The sequence below is a fragment of the Pituophis catenifer genome, unplaced genomic scaffold, assembly GCF_029215685.1.
Source record: "Pituophis catenifer annectens isolate HBS135680 unplaced genomic scaffold, rPitCat1.0.hap2 SCAF_2, whole genome shotgun sequence".
Classification (NCBI taxonomy): Eukaryota; Metazoa; Chordata; class Lepidosauria; order Squamata; family Colubridae; genus Pituophis; species Pituophis catenifer.
This window is the reverse complement of record NW_027256882.1, coordinates 239,142,849-239,162,799: the sequence shown is the minus strand read 5'-3', so window position 1 is coordinate 239,162,799 and position 19,951 is coordinate 239,142,849. Positions and strand designations below refer to the sequence as shown.

Below are 19,951 nucleotides of genomic sequence, written 5' to 3'. Positions count from 1 at the left end.
CCTGAAATTAATCCTTGGTTTATCAACAAAACATATGTGTATGTTGCTAATGATCAAGGTTAGAAGGTAGTGCAATATAATTTGAGACAGAGAAAGTAGAGAAGACTGAATCTTTTTGCCTGTAACATTTACTGAGACCTGGTGCAATAGGTTGAGGATGAAAAGTTTAAAATGTTTGATAATAATAATAATAATAATAATAATAATAATAATAATAATAAGTTAGAAAAAATATATAAAGTATAAACTGAGATATGAAGAAGTGTACAAGAGTGCATTACAACAGATGCATAAAGATTGTTTGTTTGTTTGTTTGTTTGTTTGTTCCCAAAAAATTCCATCTGTATGGAGTGCTTGATTCATTTCAGGTATCCTTGCCAAGGAATCTCCCAACAGGAGTTTTTACATTATGCTAGAGAGAGATCTGTTGGAAGAAATCCCATTCCTAAAAGCTTGTTAATGTTTTCCTTAATCTGTGTTGGCTAATTTACCATTTTTGCAAGGCAACAACAAATACCAGTTAATGTTTTCAGGCACTCTAATTTAGATTTCGTGTCTAACTTCGTAAAACATAGTAATACAAGTGCTTGAAAAGCCTTTTTCTTTTAAACTGGTTTCTGGCCTTCCTAAACAATAAGGACTGGATTATATAGCACACTGGCCCGTCTGCATCCAGAAAACATATCTTGCAAACACAATGTTACTTCACAAGGTGGTGCCGTTACTCTTGATCTGTCCATTACTATTCTGAGGATCTAAAATACATGCAAATGTGCAAGAAAAATTCAAGTTGCAACAAACTCTCTGGCAGAGCTTATTGTGGTTTTTAAAGACTACCTAAGTACCCTGCCCTTTGTCTTAAAATACGCTTTAGCTTTACTTCTTTCAATTGATACAAAGCTAATTAAGATGGGTGGCTTGTACAAAACAAAGCATTTATCAGAGGGCACAGCTCCATCTATTCAAGTAGAGCTGTCATTCTGTTCTAACATCCAAGGTAAGCTCTTAGACTATGAATAGCTACTAGTGCTATAATCCAAATTCAAATGACATTGTTTTATGCTAGGTAAACATAAACTTTGAAAGGGATGTACTGCCAGCCCATGTGACACAAGTACTTAATTGTGGCATCTGTATGTCATTGAATGCATGCTATGATTTTGATATCCTTGTTATTTGCTCTGGATGTCACTACCCCTTTATTCTCTGTAGTTTGTGGTTACTTTAAAAAAAACAACGGTATAATGTTAATGTTATGTTTCAGAACTGACTCAGGGCCACAAAACAGGTCCCTAATATCATGTTTGATTCAAATTAACTCTTGACAATGTACTAGTAGCCTAAGGAGCATATCAACACTAGAATTGTTTTATAACTCCTCTCTTTTCAATGACTCCTGATAATTAGCCTTCTGCATTGAATACTGTAGTGACTGTGTTTATATCCAATCAATACATTGAGAGTTTAAGGTAGAATAATACATGGGAACTCTCTTTTCATAGATGAGAAATAGTGGCAGGCCTATGGTGAAATGTGCTATCAATGGGATATTTAAACTTGACATTCCCAGCCCTCTTTCAAAACCTGGACCAAAATCCTTGGGATGCCTTGGCAGTTGACAAGCAGCATGAAATCAATATCAAGTTTCCCATTGTCTGGGTTATCATATGAATGTGCCAATAAATAGACAATTCTAATATTCTAGTTTCCAAGTTAGATCTTTTGTTTGGTTTTGCTGTTTCCAGAAATCCTCCATTCATATTTTATTGTTAGAACTCTTCATGCCTTTTTACTTTCTGGTAGCTTTTCAGTCTGTTCTCACTAGCACCTAACAATAGCCCAAACCTGTTTTTTTTTTTTTAAGGCTTTATCACCAAGTCATGATATTGTCTCATCTCTAATTCATACTGAAGGCAGCTGTAAGTAAGCCTCAGCTTCTCCAGTTTTCAGATATTGATTCCCCTGTTAAGCAGGCAATAAGCCATGACAGCTTTTCTATAGATACCATCTGATATGCTTCATTGATCTTTCTGTTGCTGCTCCTAGGAATGGGATCATTGTGACATTATTGAATAGTCTAGGCCAGTGGGTCTCAATTTGGGCAAAATTCCTGAACTTCAATGCCCAGAATTGCCCAGCCAACATGAGAAATACTGATTTAGGCTGAGAGCATGCCCCCTCACCATTAATCCCTGGTTATTTTGCCTTGTATGGCAAATGTTTCTGTTTGCTTCTCATCAGCCTAGTCCCTTCATATGCCATGTCTGGAGTTGATCCTGGCTCAGAGACCTTGATCAGTCTGAAGAGCAGTTAACTAATAGCAGCAACCATATTTGAGAAAGTAGGAGTGAGACAGCTCTCTCTCCCTTGCTTCATGGCACAATATTCCTGTGCCATCAGCTGCTGGGTTGGATATTTCTAAGTTCAGAAGATGGGTGGGATGGATGAGTTTGTTCTCTGTCCCCTTCATTGTGCAAATCCTCAATGTGCCAATCAGATTAAGGCTATTTTAAAATTTGGGCTTAACGTACTTTTGAAAAGGGATGCAGTGGCTCAGTGGCTACCTGAGCTTGTTGATTGAAAGGTCGGCAGTTCAGCAGTTCGAATCCCCAGTGCTGCATAACGGGGTCAGCTCCCGTTACTTGTCCCAGCTTTTGCCAACCTAGCAGTTTGAAAGCATGTAAAAAATGCAAGTAGAAAAATAGGGAGCACCTTTGGTGGGAAGGTAACAGCATTCCATGTGCCTTTGGCATTTAGTCATGCCGGCCACATGACCATGGAGACATCTTTGGAGAGCACTGGCTCTTCGGCTTTGAAACGGAGATAAGCACTACTCCTTAGAGTCGGGAACGACTAGTACATATGTGCAAGAGGAACATTTACCTTTACCTAATGTACTAGACCCAGGTTTTAATATAGGACTCTGAAGTCAAGTAGGAAGGAGCTTTTCTGCTGCCATGAAATTTTGCTTCTGGTCATCTCTTTGAATTTGTCTACCCAACTTTTACAATTCCAGGAACTAATTTTCAGCCAGGACGAGGAGACAGATGCAGAGAATAAACCAATTTTTTCAAACCTTTGGTTTCCTGGGAGGTAAAGAAAGACCAGTGTCTTTCTTAGCCTGACACTTCTCCATAACTGGGATTGATTGGAGAGATGGCAAGTTTCATTAGAGAGGTGGCTTTTTTAAAGCCCCCAAGTCTCCAGACCTGTGAAGACATTCACAGCATTAGAAAGTTGAAGACCCCTTTGCCATCTTTCCTAATTTGTCAAGAGTGAATTCTGACAAAAGGCTAAACCTGCAGTACTGTTATTGCCAGTTGGTTTCCCTGTAGCATGGGTGAAATTGAAAGCTGGGGGCGCCAGCCTTCCCAGTGTGAGAAATGAAAACATTAACCTTTGGCTAGAAGCCCAAATAAAAACAATTGGCCTTTGCAAAACAAATTGCTTTATTGGTTTCAGGAGGGAAGAACATTTTAGTGAAACTTGAGAAAGAGTCCCTAGAGCCATGGAGAAGGCTTTACTGTAGAATTCCAATATTCAGAAACTGATACAAAAAATAAATGTGCAGAAGTCTCCCTTAAGCCCTGGGAAACGAGAGAGTACTAGGAAGAAGCATAGGCTATTTCTCCCTAACTAACTGGGGTGTAAGAGGGGCAGAAAGAAAAACCAATCAAACCTGCCAAATTCTTTTAGCTCATCTTGATTTTTTTCCCCCTAGAGCCTGTTTTCTGATGTAGGCAACCTCAAAGGGCTAATGGGAAGGGGGCAGTGGTGAAATGTAAAGTTTGTTACTACCGGTTCTGTGGGTGTGGCTTAGTGGAGGTGGTGGCAATATGACTGAGTGGGCGTGGCCAACTTTTTTTTTTTTACTTTTAAAACCATTTTTTCTACAACCTCTTCAGTTGAAGAGGTTGTAAAAAAAATGCTTTTAAAAGCCTCTGATGATCCCAGCTGAGTTGCCTGATTGGCAGAAGCTTTCTTTTTTTTTTTAAAGCCTCTGACAATCCCAGCTGACTTGCCTGATCTGCAGAGGTTTTTTTTCCTTTTAAAAACATTTTTTCTATAACCTCTTCGGCCGAAGAGGTTGTAGAAAAAATGCTTTTAAAAATTATAAAAAAAGCCTCTGTTGATTGCACGGCTCAGCTGGGCATGGCGGGGGGGGGGCAGGGAATTTTGCTACCGGTTCTCTGAAACACCCGCCTCCATCGCTACCGGATCAGTCCCAACTGGGAGCATTTCACCTCTGGAAGGGGGCTTAACTTTCCTGCATTCTTTTACCTTTCTTGTTGCTGAGAAGGAAAATACCTTACTACTTAGGCAAGTATTTTTTCCTACCTCTTACCAAACTTGTCTCACATGCCTACATTCTGTTACAATACAATTCTGCATCCTGTGTAGCACCTGTTTGGAAGGGGATCCTCCCACATCCTAAAGTGTGATTTTGGGGAACCAATACACAGGACATAGAACAACAGGTTGGAAAGGACCTTTGAGGTCTTCTAGTCTAACCCTCTGCTTGAGCATAAACCCTACATCATTCCAGAAAAACAGTTGCCCAACCTCTTCTTGAAAACCCCCAGTGATAGAGCACCCACAACTTCTGAAGGCAAGCCGTTCCACTGATTAATTGTTCTCACTGTCAGGAAATTCTAGGTTGGAATCTGTTTTAATAATCTCCCACCCCTTTCTTCTTGTCTGCCCTCAGGTGCTTTGGAGAACTGGTTGACCCCCCTTCTTTTCTGCGGCAGTCTTTCAAGTGCTGGAAGTGTGCTCTCAAGTCACCCCTAGTCCTCTTCCTGAGACTAGCCATACCGAGTTCCATAACCGATCCTCTAATGCTTTAGCCTCCATTACAGCCCCATAATCATCTTTGTTCCTCTTCTCTGCACTCTTTGTAAAAGTCTCAACATCTTTTTTGTATCTGATGGCGACCAGAACTGGATGCCGATAAGTCAAGGGAAATCCAAAGCTGCTTTTTCAGGAGGTAACTGGACTTACTTTTTTTTTTCTTTGAAGACGTTTCGCTTCTGATTCAAGAAGCTTCTTCAGCTCTAATTGGGTGGCGGGGAATGGAAGGAGTGGAAAATCCAGCCACTATTCAGTCAGAGCTGAAAGAAGCTTCTTGGATGAGAAGCGAAACGTCTTCAAAGAAAAAACAAGAAAGTCCAGTTGCCGCCTGAAAAAGCACCTTTGGGATAACCATGACCTGGATGACTGAGAATCTCCATACACTAAGTGAAACGAAAAGTGTGAGAACGGGTCTTAAGGAACGTGTGTGTGTGTGTGTTTGTTGTGTGAGTGTTCGGGTGTAAATCTTCCTTCCGGAGGCCCTTCAGGCGGCGTCGGCTATTTGCCATCCTTGCATCCACGGTGCTGTTACTGCAGTTCTCTCCGGAGCGGGGCGCTACGAAGCCGCGCCTCGGCGACCCTGAAAGGAGCGGGATGAGCAGCGAGCAGAGCCACGTTTGAGAGCAACGACGGCCGCGGCCGGTCGTTCGCTCCGCCGCTCTTGCGTGGAAGGGGCTGAGGGGTGGGAGGGGCGCGAAGAAACCAGCGCGGCAGCGGCGCTGGGAAAGTGTTGCCCGCGGAGCCCGAGAGCGGGCGCCTTTCTTGGACGCCGGGGAAGGGGGCGGCGGCTGTTTCGCTAATCCCGCTGCCCGCGGAGAGAACTTCCACTCGGAGCAACAGCCCGGAGCTTCTGCCGCCGGTGGCGGCGCCTGTGCTGCGGTGGGAAGCGACCACGCCTCGCGGACTCGCAAAGGCGGTCTCGGGCTCTGGAAGCGTGACGAGAAAGAGGCGGAGGGAAAGAAGGCGGCGGCAGCGGCGGCGGGACCCGCAGCTCGGTGGGCGTCTCCTCGCGGGACGGAACCCTCGCTCGCTCGCTCTCTCGCCGCCGCCCCATCCTGTGGCTACCACCATGGCCGCGCGGTCCCGGCGCCCCTGGCTGAGTGTCGTCCTGGGGCTGGTCTTGGGGTTCACGGTCGCCTCTTGGCTCATCGCCCCCAAAGTGGTCGAGCTGAGCGAGAGGAAAAGGCGCGGCGGCCACGGCGGCTCCCTGAGTGGAGGCGGCGGCGGCGACGACGGCAGCAATAACCTCTGTGCTTTCTATGGCCGCGTGGCTGGTCTTCCCGGAGGAAAGAGGCAGCTGCGACCCGAGGAGCCGGCGGTAACGGCCGCCGGCTTGGGGGGCACTGGCGGTAGACACAGGCGGTGGGAGAAGGAGAGGCAGCCACGGCCGCCCCCGGCGCCGCCCGCCGCAGATGGGCCAGTGCCGAGTCTCCCGGTTGCAGCTGCTGGAAGAGACCCTCAGGAGGAGGACGAGGAGGAAGAAGGCGGCGCCGGCCGCCACGGCAGCAGCCACAACGGCAGCGGGGACTACGCGGGCACCCCGGGCTGTGCCAAAACCCGGCACTTCCTTTACGTCGGGGTGATGACCGCCCAGAAGTACCTGGGCAGCCGAGCGCTCGCAGCGCAGCGGACCTGGGCGCGCTCCATCTCCGGCCGGGTGGAGTTCTTTTCTAGCGAGGGATCGGTCCCTCCTCCCGGCCTAAAAGGGGAGCAGCCCCTGCCGGTCGTGGCTTTATCCGGCGTGGACGACTCGTACCCGCCACAGAAGAAATCTTTCATGATGCTCAAGTATATGTACGACCACTACCTGGACACCTATGAGTGGTTCATGCGGGCGGACGACGATGTCTACATCAAAGGTGAGAAACCAGAGTTCCCTTAGCGTGACTTTGTCTTGTGCAAAAGAGAGAGAGAGATGAGAGGGATTGACCATGTGCAGAGGGCACCAGTGGTTGGGATCCAAAAAGTGTAAGTAGCACCAGGAGGCTTGCCTGTTGGTATAGATAAAGGGCAGGGCTTTTTGCACGCTTTAAAACCTGCCTTTTTGCAGATGCAAAAACTGTGCAGCATCTGTCCACATATTCCACATGCTCCCAAAACTTACTAGATATCTGAAATGATGAGGGATCAAATCCTACTGAAATTCTGCATGAACCTGCTAAACATTTTCGAAGGCTGAGCAAGTAAAGAAACCCTCTTATTTGGACTCACTGGTCTCTTGTTATCTACTTGTCAAAACTGACTCATAAACAAGCTACGGAAAAAGTACACCTTTACAAAAAGACTTCTGTGATTTGAGTCAACTCTTGGTGGTTGCGTGAATACACCCCTTGTCCAGAATCATCTAACGGAAGAATGGCAATAGCCATGCAAACATATTAATAGATTTCAAGTTACTGCAAAACCTGGGTCTAAGGGCAATAATGTACCATTGATAACAGTTAGGGTATTCTATAAGAAGGATTATATTTAGACACAGCCTGCTCTTGGTTGAATCCAGTAGTGATTTGGAGTTATTCCCACCCGCAAAATTTTTGCACATTGTTGATATTGTAGAATTTCACTGTGTACCTTGAAATCAATGAAAAGGTGGAAGCAAAGTCTAGTAATGTTTTTAATTTAAATTATATTTTCAGAAACTTTTACAAAGAAGGGAAGGTAGGCTTCCTCAGCTGAAGTGCCCAGAGAAAGTTTTGGGGTGGGGAGAGTGACAGAGGGAATAGACAAGGTGAGGCATTGAATATGAGACCTCTCTAATTGATATTGATAACTGAGAATAAAGCATGGGATAGAATATATTATATTATATATTATATTAGAATATAAATGATATAATCCTTTAATTAGATTTGGAAAATGAGAAGTGCCACAAAATAAACTAGATTAGTATTTCTGTAATATACCATATGTAAACATTGTATTAATATAATGTACAAACTAATTTACGAACTCTTTTTCCAACTTTATTTAATATTCTAGTATACTAGTAATAAATTACAGAGTAATAAATTGTTAACCAACTCTCTCTGTTCATAAATAGAATGCAACATAAATAAACAAGTGGAATTAGAAAGAAAAAATTGTAGAAGTCCTTTTCACAGTGGTGGTGTCCCTAAATGTTTTCAACTACTGTTTCCATCATCTCCATTGCTGGGAATTGCATTGTACACATCTGGAAGCAGCTGGATTAAGTTGTAGAAGTCTGGTTTATAGTTTCTGGAGTAGCAAATTGCCAGATGTGAGTTTTATTTTCTCTTTATTTCAAAGGTTTTAATACCAGCTCTTAGCTGGCATAGTCTTTAAATTGCAGGGTAAACTGAATTGACAGATCCTCAGAATTTTAAAGGAGTATCAGTAATATTTATCAAACGTCTCAGTTCATAAGGTTGTTTTGTAAATTCTAATTCCAACTAATTTAGGTTTTTAATCAAGTATGTCTCATTGAAACTGTGCCTTGTAATACAGATAGTCCTCGACTTACAACAATTCATTTAGTGACTGTTCAAAGTTACAACGGCACTGAAAAAGGTGATTTATGACCATTTTTCACAGTTACCACCTTTGCAGCATCCCATGATCATGTGATCAAAATTGAGATGCTTGGCAACTGGTTCATATTTATGATGGTTGCAATGTCCTGGATCCTTTTGTGACCTTCTGACAAGCAAAGTCAATGGGGAAGCCAGATTTACTTCATCAGGTGACTAACTTAACTGCAGCAATTCACTGAACAACTGTGGCAAGAAAGTTCATAAAATGGGGCAAACTGACTTCTCAAATGTCTCACTTAACAGAAATTTTGGGCTCAATTATGGTCTTAAGTTGAAGATTGCCTGTACAATTTTATATCTGGAGTAAATATATAGGATTCTATAGTTCTTAGAAAAGTATCCTTTGGCAAGAATGTAAACTTGATAGCTAGACAACTAAATCATTCTTTCTTGTAATTAATCAAACAGCCTTTACTGCATCTATTGTATAAATACATCTCAGCTCTTCTGGATACTTGCCTGACATCCACTAAAATAGTTGAATGTACAGTAAATCATTTTTTTGGAAAGTAATTACAGTGCACTCTTTACTTTTTGAACAAAGTATAGCTAGATCACTGAAATGAAGAGGGATCCGTGCGGAATGTTAAAAATTTGATGTATGTTAGTGGGCTTTGTATTGCAGAACTACAAAAAACAATCCATTTGCTGCTATATGTTGTGATTTCTCCCTAAAATGACAGGCTAGAAGGGGAGTAGATGCTTCGTGATTGATATGCCTCCTCTCTAATCATAGACAAAGCTTTGTTCTAGTATCTCCAATCATAGTACTTTAGAGAAATAATATGAAGCATTATGCTATCTTTTTCTTTTCAAAGACAAAACATTACAAACAATTTTTTTCTTTGTCTTTGTATTTTAAAGTTGTATTTTTAAATTTAGTAAGAATTTAAAGGAATTGAACTTTAAAACACTTGTACATATTTCTCTGGAAGTAGGCAGGATTCCTCTCAAGAATACATGTACTGTGTCTGTCTATAGCAAAATATGGGTTTTCCATATTAATCAGTGAAAAATTGATTTTTTTTGAATCTTGCTTAAGAGGAGACAAAACTAAACCACTCAGCTTCTGAATTTATCAAAATAAAAATATGTGCTAAATTATGAATTTATGTAAATGTGTGTTTGCATGAAAAGAGAGAAATACATGCAAAGAGTAAATAGATTATTATTGAAGATGCTTTTAAGACACATGTTTATGAAACATGTTTATGAAAGAAGGGTTTGTGTACTGTTGGCCTCAGCAGACTGATACTGCTAACAAAATTGATTTTCATTACACAATATGATGCAATTTAATTCCCATTGCCTGGGAGTAAGGCCCATTATACAAAGAGCATTTTAAAAGGCGAATATATTATTTTCTTTGTAAAAGATAGATTTGTGCTGTACATAATATCTTTTGATTTTTTTTTTCCCTTTTAGGTGAAAAATTGGAGGAGTTCCTTCGGTCACTGAATAGCAGCAAACCTCTTTATTTGGGACAGACTGGACTAGGAAATACAGAAGAACTTGGAAAATTGGGTCTTGAACCAGGAGAGAACTTCTGCATGGGAGGGCCTGGGATGATCTTCAGTCGTGAGGTTCTCAGAAGGATGGTACCACATATAGGTGAATGTCTTCAAGAGATGTATACGACTCATGAGGACGTGGAAGTGGGCAGATGTGTTCGGCGATTTGGTGGTACTCAGTGTGTCTGGTCATATGAGGTAAGGAATGGTGATGATGGCATTTGTACATTATATGAGTAAACATTTCAGCTGCACACTCTGACCCCATGTGTCTGTCCACAAAAATACACAGCATGTGCGGTATTGCAGACCTAATCAACATATTTTAAGATATTGTATGATTAACTCAATGGGCTGTGCTATTTTGCATTCATGCCTGACAGCAACCTAATGTATTTTGTTCTGTTGACATGATGACATGCTACAAATCAGTTTACACTGAGTTCAGTGTATGCCAAAGTATCATACCATCCTCAGTTACTGTATGTACTATTGGGCTGGAACTCAATTAATTGGAGGGATGGGTTGTATGAATGAAATTTAGTGCTTATTCTTCATAATTCTAAACACCACCATGACAGGATGCATTCTGGTACATTGTTTTGTTATTTCATAGTTTGAGTACTAACTTTAAAGTGCATATATAAATAATGTAATAATCTATATATTTATTTAGATTGTAGCAATACCTGTCAGGGATTTATTTCTGGTTTAGTATAGAGCTTCCTTACTTAATGGAAAAAGTTTTGGCATCACTTCTCAGAATGCAGTTTGCTGTTGGAACAGAAAATTTGGACTTTTGTATCTTATGAAAAGTAGTCTTCTTGCAATCCAGTTTGGCACGGAGTTGCCAGTTGTGTTTGAGCTGGATTTGCTTTCGAATGATTTCTCAGCCTCTCCCAGACTAAACATTATGACCTTGAGACAGCAATTTTGATCTCAAAATGTAGCTATAATACTAAGATAACACTTTCAGGGATGTAGGAACATAGAATACTTTTATATGGTCAAAGCATATTTCAAACTTCTGAATGTTTTACATATGTCTGGGCATACATCGCTTTATGAGTTAACTTAACCTTACTCCTTCTAAGAAAGAAGTTAAAAACATCCTCTCCTGCTATATTTTTGTGGTGGTATGATTCTATTGGCTTGTAATTCTTTATTTTAAATTGTTACTCCTCATGAGTTTCTTACAGGTGAAATAATATCTACTTACCTATAACATTAATCTCAAGTATTTTTTGCTTAACATTAAGACATTGACATATTGCAGAAATCACAATAGGTTCTTTTCTATCTAATACACACATCAAAATAGGTCTGGTCTTGCATTTCCAGTAAAGACATGCATACATGTTTTCAACAAGCAGTCATGGATTCCTGGAAGTTATAACATTCTATTTCATTCACTTCTGAATATTACCATATGTGGACTTTCTCATTCTTCTACTCTGCAGAGGGACATGTTCCCCTTCTCGATCTATTGATTTTAATTTTGGTTCATGGAAAAACATTTTTGAAATGGAAAAAGTGTCAAGGAGTACATGGGGTATGATATGGTGTTCCTCATGTAAAATGAAATCATTTTACTGGTTGTGCTTAAAACAATTATTAATTATGACATTAATAGGCTATTAAAATAGATGTTATAACCCAGCTTCCCAAACACAACAAATCCTCTGACATGAACTCAAAAGGTTATTAGGAGTGCTGGCAGCCCTGGCAAAAAGTTTCTCTCACAGGCTAACAAGTCCATCCATCCGGTAGATGAATAGTTGTCTGTCACATTTATTCATCTCTGCCTCCTACCTTTTATCCCCAGAGCTAGGGTGGGGCTTTGCTAGCAACGGTGGCTCTTCCTTCCCCAGGATCGGCCCACGGCTTTCCACTGCTCTCCTCTTCTCTGCCTTCTGTGCAGCCACATGTTGGGCACTGGACCCAGCTGTTCCTCCTCTTCTTCATCAACCACCTCCAGACCTGGGGGCTGTTGACTCTCCATCTGAGGGCTGACGGATGGCCCAGGCTCTGCCTCTGTCTCTCTCTCTGCCAGCTCCATTCCCTCTTCTCCCTCAGAACTCTCGGGTTGCCCTGATGCCGACCCTGATTCTCACGCCTCCTCCTCTGATTCGGCTACTGGAGGGGCCAGCGGCCAATAGGCCACAACAATATATTATAAATGCAGAGTAGATAGATAGTGTTACATATTATATAGAGCCTCAGTGGTGCAGTGGACTAAAGTGCTGTTAAGTGTGCTAGCACTTAGCTGCCAGCTGCCTGCAATTAGTGCAAGTTTGAATCTCACCAGGCTCAAGATTGACTCAGCCTTCCATCCTTTCGAGGTAGGTAAATTGAGGACCCGAATTGTGGGGGCAATAAGCCAACTTTGTATAGAACAACACCGCTTAGGGGGCCCAAAAGCCCTAATAAGCAGGTATATACAAAAAAAAAGTATGCAGGCTATTGCTATAATGCATTGTAAGCTGCCCTGAGTCTACGGAGAAGGGTAGCATATAAATTGGACTAATAAATAAATAAATAATAAATATTATGGAATTACTTTAGTTGGCAGAAGTAATTTATGTTTTCACTATTGAAACATACAGTGCATTAATAGAATACAGTGGTTTATTCCCTGTAAGACTTATTGCAATCTTAATATTGTTTAGGTACTGACTTATGATTTTCGGGAATGCTATTTGAAGGTTATCTTCCATTCTTCCATTATGTATGGCGAGCAACAGTTTTAATGTATCATCCCAAATTCATCTCTTGATTTCTCACAATGTGGTCCTTTTTTGTGGTGACAACTTCTTCCTAGTCAAAATTCTCAATATGCAATCATGTTGCTTCATATGCCTGGAACTACAAAATTAAAAGACTTTTTCCAAACCTCAACATTTAATTGAAATACATCTGAGATCAACACATTGATTGGATAGCATTGAGATTACGTGATTTGCCTAGATTTATTCTGTAAATTGAAGACATAAAGATGTATAATTATTATTGTACTTATGTTCTAAATTATTGTGCTACTAATTTAGTATTAAAATATCCTTGCCCTTGTGTCACTAGCTTATTAAACAGGGGAAAAAATCAATTTAAATAGGCCAGTGAATGAGGTTATATGCTATGAAAGACAAGACAGAGAAGAGTAATTGGATTTGCTGATAACATAGCGTGCTTCCGTTTTCTTTTGAAAAACATTTTAAAAGTAAAGTCTGCAATATAAAATGCCTACTATGATCATCTAAATTCCAACCATGTTGTTAAAACACAGAATATTAAAATATAATGAGGAACAAATATATGACCTCTGTAATCACGTAAAACCCGGAAAGTTGGAACAAATTTCCTCTTCCTGTGTCAACAGCTTATTTAAAGATGAACACCAGTGTATTGGGTGAACAGGAGCAAAAATTCAGGGGCCTGGGCACAAGTCTGTTGGTGCATCATTATCTTTCATCTGATGGAGAGCGAAAGCAGTTTTAATCATTTTTGACATATATCAAACCTGTTGATTAATTAAGTGCCATCTGGTCAGTGTTAACCCTTAGACACCCTAGATAGCTCTTCTTCAGGATGATCTATAACCAAGTTTGTCCTTCAGGTCTCCCATATTGCACTCATGGTCATAGTAATTATGGTAATTAATCACTTTACTGCTGGTTGCCATCTTCCCTTTCCTTTCACCTTTCCAAACATGATGGACTTTTCAGGGGATATGTGTCTTGACACATTGTGTTCAAGATAATTTGAGTGTCTTAAAAACTGTGGGTTGTTCAATGAACTATTTGTTTTCTTGCAAATAGTTCAGAAAGCATCAATATTCTTTCTATCCTGCTTCTTCAGAGTCCAATTTTTGTTTCCCTAGAATGTCCTAAAGAAAACCATTGTCTCTACAATTCTGATTTTTTTAAAATAGATATAGAGACATCAAACATTTGGATATCTTTCCCTAGGCCTTCATTGTTACATGTCCAAATGGTAGTCTGAGCCATATTGATTAATTCTTGGTTTCTTTGCTGTTGATAATTTATCATAAAAAACACAAGCTTTCTGTCATTTCACTGTTTGTTGCTGAAGATTGCCGCTGTGCCTGTTGACATTAGTTTGCTCTTCCTTGTATATAATTATAATCCCATTTTTTTCATCATGTCACTTGATTTTCATTATTAGAATCTCCAGTAAATTTTTATTAAATTATCAGAGTAATATCATCACGGCAGTGCAGGTTATTGCTGTTTCTTTTTTTCCAGTTTTTAAACTATACTCATCTTCATACAGTCCAGTTTCAATTAATATATAATCACCATATCAGTTGAGTAAATAAGGAGACAGTATACAGTCTTGTCTCACTCTTTTGTGACTTGGAGCCAGTCTGTTTGACCGATTTCTTTCAGATTGTTGCTTTCTGGATATAGGTTTCACATTACAGCAGTGAGATGTTTCAGATTCCCCTTTTCCCATGGAAGTTCTGTGCTTAATGTGGTTAACATAACAAAAGGCCTTTCTATCGTCAATGAAGCACACACTGATCTCTGTGGCTTTCTTGATTATCTATGGTGCATCTGCAATAATCTCCTTTGTTTCTGTTTTAGCTTTTCTAAAACCAGCTTGCGATTTCTATGTAGGGCTCTAATCTGCTTTGGATGATTGTAAGGATTATTTTGTCGGCACGTGAAATTAGGATATTGTGTGATAAATAGCACAATATCCTCATATTAAGTCTCTTCTCTTTGCTGCTGGCATGTAGACCGACCTCTTCCAATCCCTTGGCCAAATTGGAATTGTATTGTTTTTCATATTTGCTGGTAGAGTTTGATTAGAATTGATTCTTCTTTTGTTGCACGTCGTATTTCTGCAGATAGTTCATTAGTTCCTGTAGCCTTCCAATTTCGTAATGACTTTAGTTCTGACATAGTTCCACCAAGTAGTACTAGAAATTATTATAAGTAGAGACTATCTTTAAGGTATCTTAGCTTTAAGCAGATCCCTACCATATGGAATTTCAGTATACTCCATTTCAATTCATTGACATTAAGTGTACAGGTAGTACTTTACTTACAAACATTTGTTTGTAGAGTGTATCCCTACTCTACTGACTGTTCAAAGTTACAACACCACTGGAAAAAGTGACTTACAATTTGTCCTTGCACTTATGGCTGTTGTAGCATCTCCATGGTCATGTGATCAAAACTCAGTCACTTAGCAACAGCATATATTTACAAAGGCTGCAGCATCTCTAGATCATGTGATCACAATTTTCAACCTTCTCAGCAGGCTTCTGAAAAACAAAATCAGTGGGAGAAGCCAGATTTGCCTAATGACCATGTGATTAACTTAATAACTGTAATGATTTGCTTAACAACTGAGACAGACAAGGTCATAAAATTGGGTGACAACTACCTTGCTTAGCAACAGAAATTCTGATCCCAATTGTGGATCTATGTCAAGGACAACCTGTAGGTGATTTATTTCATCTTTTCCTGCGCTGAGTTTTCCCACGTTCGTTCTTCTTATGTTCTGTATTTACAGCAGGACTACGAGATTCTGTAACAGTTTTGTTCCTTGTGCCATCTGCCTTATAAATTTGCAGGATTTTTTTTTTGCCATGTATATGTATACATTTGAACTAGATTGTGATCTTTCTCTGTGTCGTGTGTGTATGTTGGTATATGCATAATGGTTATCCTTTGAGAGCAGAATGCAACAAAATTTCATTTTAATTATGCTGATTAGTGTACATTTAGTGACAATAAATTTCTCTTCTCTTCTCTTCTCTTCTCTTCTCTTCTCTTCTCTTCTCTTCTCTTCTCTTCTCTTCTCTTCTCTTCCCTTCCCTTCCCTTCCCTTCCCTTCCCTTCCCTTCTCTTCTCATCTCCCTTCGCTTCGCTTCGCTTCCCTTCCCTTCCCTTCGCTTCCCTCCACTTCCCTTCCCTTTGCTTCCCTTCCTTTCTTTTCTTTTCTTTTCCTTTCCTTTCCCTTCCCTTCCCTTCCCTTCCCTTCCCTTCCCTTCCCTTCCCTACCCTTCCCTTCCCTTCCCTTCCCTTCCCTACCCTTCCCTTCCCTTCCCTTCCCTTCCCTTCTGTTCCACTCCACTCCACTCCACTCCATTCATATTCTCATTGTAATTATCCCTTATAGCAGTGGTTCTCAACCTGTGAGTCGTGACCCCTTTGGGGGTCGAATGACCCTTTCACAGGGGTTGCCTAAGACCATCAGAAAACACATAGTTTCAATGGTCTTAGGAATAATTTTATGATTGGGGGTCACCACAACATGAGGAACTGTATTAAAGGATTGCGGCATTAGGAAGGTTGAGAACCACTGCTTTATAGGACTCAGTTTCCAGTTCTTTTACCTTTTTTGGTACCCTTCTCTGGACTTGCTCCAGTTTACCAATGTCTTTTTCAAACTGCAGAACTGAATTCAATATTTCAAATGAGGTCTGACCAAGAGCAGAGTAGAGTGAGAACACACTCCCTGCCTGCACCCCCTCCCCATTTTCTGGCCATAATGAGGCAGCAAATGAATGTTGTTTCTGTAAATTCTGGGTTCATTCTTTGGAGGAGGTGTCTTAACTCTAAGCTTTCTAGGGTAAGAGCAACTTCCTAGCTGGTACACTTTTTTTTGCCTTAAATTAACATTTTTATTTTTACTTGAGAAGGCTTTTACTATAAGTACACTGTGAGGATGAAACAGATGAACCCTGAGGGTTAGAGCTAGGTAGCAAAACACAGATTGCAGAAAGAAATCAGAAGCAGATAACTCCCACCAATCTAGGGAAAAGGGAATAAATCTTTTGGTTCTTTGGCTGTGTATTTTTCAATTCTAATGGCAGGGGGGAAGGGAAGAGAGTAAACTGGTAAGGAGAGTTCTTAGCTTTCCATCTCTTACTTTCTCATTGACCCATCAGGGAAACAATCACATAATTGTCTTAACAAAAATATAAAAGTGGTTAAATATGAAAGTGATTTGCCATTTTCTTTTTCTGGAATGGTAGAAAAAGTTCCAGAGCCTTGGAAACTTCTAGAACTCTGGAATTTCCTTGTGGTTACCCATACAAGTACCTGATTAATTTTTTTCTAGGATGGTAACAACGTTAGAACAATTTGTTTGTATCCAGAGTAGCAGGATGGTGTGGGAAGATAAGATGGCTTGGAAGTGTTGAATGGCAAAAGTGTCCTCTTCCTCAATCTAACAACCCCGTGGTCTTGTATGTATTCTTGTGGAAGAATGTCCCGTAGAATGTGTGAATTTATATTCATGTATTGTATATAATTTTCATGCTTTATTTTTCATAGTTGTGTTTGCACAAAAATAGCAATGGCAATAGCACTTAGACACATATACTGCTTCATAGTGCTTTACAGCCCTCTCTAAGCGGTTTACAGAGTCAGCATATTGCCTTCAACAATTTTGGTCCTCATTTTACTGTCCTTGGAAGAATGGAAGGCTGAGTCAACCTTGAGCCGATCAGAATAGTTCTGGAGAGTGTGCTTGCTTTGGCAGCACGTATACTAAAATTGGAACGATACAGAGAAGATTAGCATGGCCCCTGCGCAAGGATGACACACAAATTCTTTTTTTTTTAAAAAAAAAAAAAAAGAATAGTTCTGGAGTAACTTACAACTTTCATTTACTCTGACTCTGGTTTCTGTTGTTCTCTCTTCCAGTAACCCTTTCCCTGATTCTCTCTGCATGGTATCTGCTTTACTGATTTCTTTCAATATCTCCCTTCTAGTGCTTTCCTCAGCAGTTACAGAAGGTAGAAGAAAAACTGCTAGAGCTTTCACCTTTCTCACCACACCAACTGTAAGGTAGCCCTCTTCTACAAAAGGGCCCTGAGAATAAGATGTTTTCACACTTTCAAAAATGTTTACAACCTTTCAAGAAAAACAATTCTCTCTGTGAGGGAGAAAAACAACAGCAAAAGAGGACGCTTCCTTGAATCTCTACAGTCCCTGAAGGAATCCAGGAGGGGGGGGAATGGAAGGGAAAAAAGACAACAAATAATTTTGGGCACATCTTTGGCGAGCGGGATATTTAGGCAGAATTTCTGAAAATAAGACAGGCTACACCACCCCTATCCATCATACATCATGCATTAGGCATAAAAGCAGTTTTCCGAACTGGCTTTTTTGGAATTCTGTTGGAAGAATATATGAATATTTTCAAAGCTTAGATATGAGAGGCTTCTGCTAAGTGGTTTTTTTTTCTCATTTGGAGTTCCTGATGCTCATAAAAGCTTGCTGAAGGAGAATCTGCAAACAGAATAACTGTGTGGAATGGAGAGCTGGGGACCCAGGGCCAATTTGGGTTACTGAGGCATATTTAATGGCTGTCAGGATTGTAGTAATAAATCTCTAGGTAAGATGGGCAGCAAACAGATCTGACACACTAACGAAGTCTATAATGGCTGTGAAGATTGGAAGATTCTTTTTTTAACTCTGTTTTTTTCTTTTTCACTCTTCATTGCTTTGACACTTTTTTAAAAAAAAATTGTATTCTAACCTTTATGTTTTGTGTTTACCTTTCTAACCTTGTAAAAAAATCTTCACTAAAATTATATCGTTATATGACTACATATGGTGACCTCAATGACTATATATAGTTGCTTTTCTGCCTATCTGCAGCCCTAAATAGCTATGGCATTGCCCCATTTATCTATGTGGGTAAATGCTTTGGGAGCCGGGATACTGAATAACTGTGAAACATAGCAGTGGAAAAGATGGAAGAAATAGGTACCAGGTGGTTATTAAAAGGGACTGTGTTCTTATTTTGGTGGAGGGCAGTCATCTGTTTTTAGTGGCTTCTGTTTGGTGTGCTGTGTTGCATGTCTGGGTAGTTTCATCTGAGTTCAAACCAGATAAAGGAAGAAGCCTGATATTTCCTCTACAACTGATAGTTTACTTCAGACTGAGGTCCCTCAATTTATTCTTACAGAATATAATGCTGGCATCCAAAACCAATATAGTCCATCAATATAGATGTACATCTCATCCAAACAGTAGAGATTTAAGTTTTGAGAGACAATACTTGCAGTAGGGGTGGGTAGCAGTGACAGTAATCTTTATTAGAATCACTGACTGGAATTGGATAGCTAATAAAAATAAATATTGACTGACTAATTGTGTTGTGTATCCTGGATCTGAAATATTTGCAGGTTTCTTGTACATACTTTGTGACTTTAGGATATTTGGTTATTTCCATGTAGGCAATCCTTCTGATTGACTTTGTTACTTGCATAGAAAAGAGTTGTGCGAGTTCATAATTATAATCTATGGAAACGGGACAAAAGATCTGTTTTAAGTTTGGATAATGTTTTCTAAAACTAATAAATGATTTCTGGGAAGCCTTTTATATGCTTCATTCCTGGCTAAGTATTTGTTGATAATTCTGTTTTGTTTGTTTATTATATGCTGCATTAAAAGAACTTTCTTTTTGAGAAGCATTTGTGAGATACTCAGAGCATCTTTTCTAGATAAACGTTATTTATCTATATGTCTTTATTTTTTAGATTCTTTCCCGGAAATACAATATAATCAATTAATTCCTGAAATTTTCATTATTATAGTAAAATTGACAGCTCTTCTGGTTATAATGCAAAGTATTAAAAGAATATTAAAAGAATAAATCATGTTTCCTTTTGCTCTGTTCCCTAAGACAGAATGTATTTATTTATTTAAATTTATTGATGGTCCAACTCAAGTGGACTCCATGGTTAATATAGCCAAATCAGAAGTTACAGAAAGGCACCGGCAAGAATTACATTATATGGTGAGAGATGCAGCTTGGAGTGTCTTTACCCAAAGAATCATTAGGAATCAGCTCCTATTTGACAAACCATAAAGGAACACACAACACAAACCATGATTTTGACATTACTCTATAGCCTAATGCAGTAATACTGGAAAAATGCAACAAAATAAAAAGAAAAAAAATATACATAATTATTCTTCTGATGAAGTTTTGTGTGATTTTTCTCCATTGATTTTTAGCTATATATGTTCAATTATTATTAAATATTGA

At 39.8% G+C, this 19,951-nt stretch overlaps 1 protein-coding gene and 1 pseudogene across 1 annotated transcript in view; both read left to right on the top strand.

Annotated features, from left to right (window-relative positions):
• The first annotated feature begins 5,920 nt into the window (after positions 1-5,920).
• CHSY3 (chondroitin sulfate synthase 3) overlaps positions 5,921-19,951 on the top strand; it is a 60,163-nt gene continuing 46,132 nt past the window's right edge. The window contains exons 1-2 of the mRNA XM_070935675.1: positions 5,921-6,710; positions 9,828-10,111. Of these exons, the coding sequence (XP_070791776.1) occupies positions 5,921-6,710; positions 9,828-10,111 (1,074 nt within the window). The remainder of the gene's footprint in view (positions 6,711-9,827; positions 10,112-19,951) is intronic.
• Positions 17,416-17,511, top strand: LOC139313536 (U6 spliceosomal RNA; annotated as a pseudogene).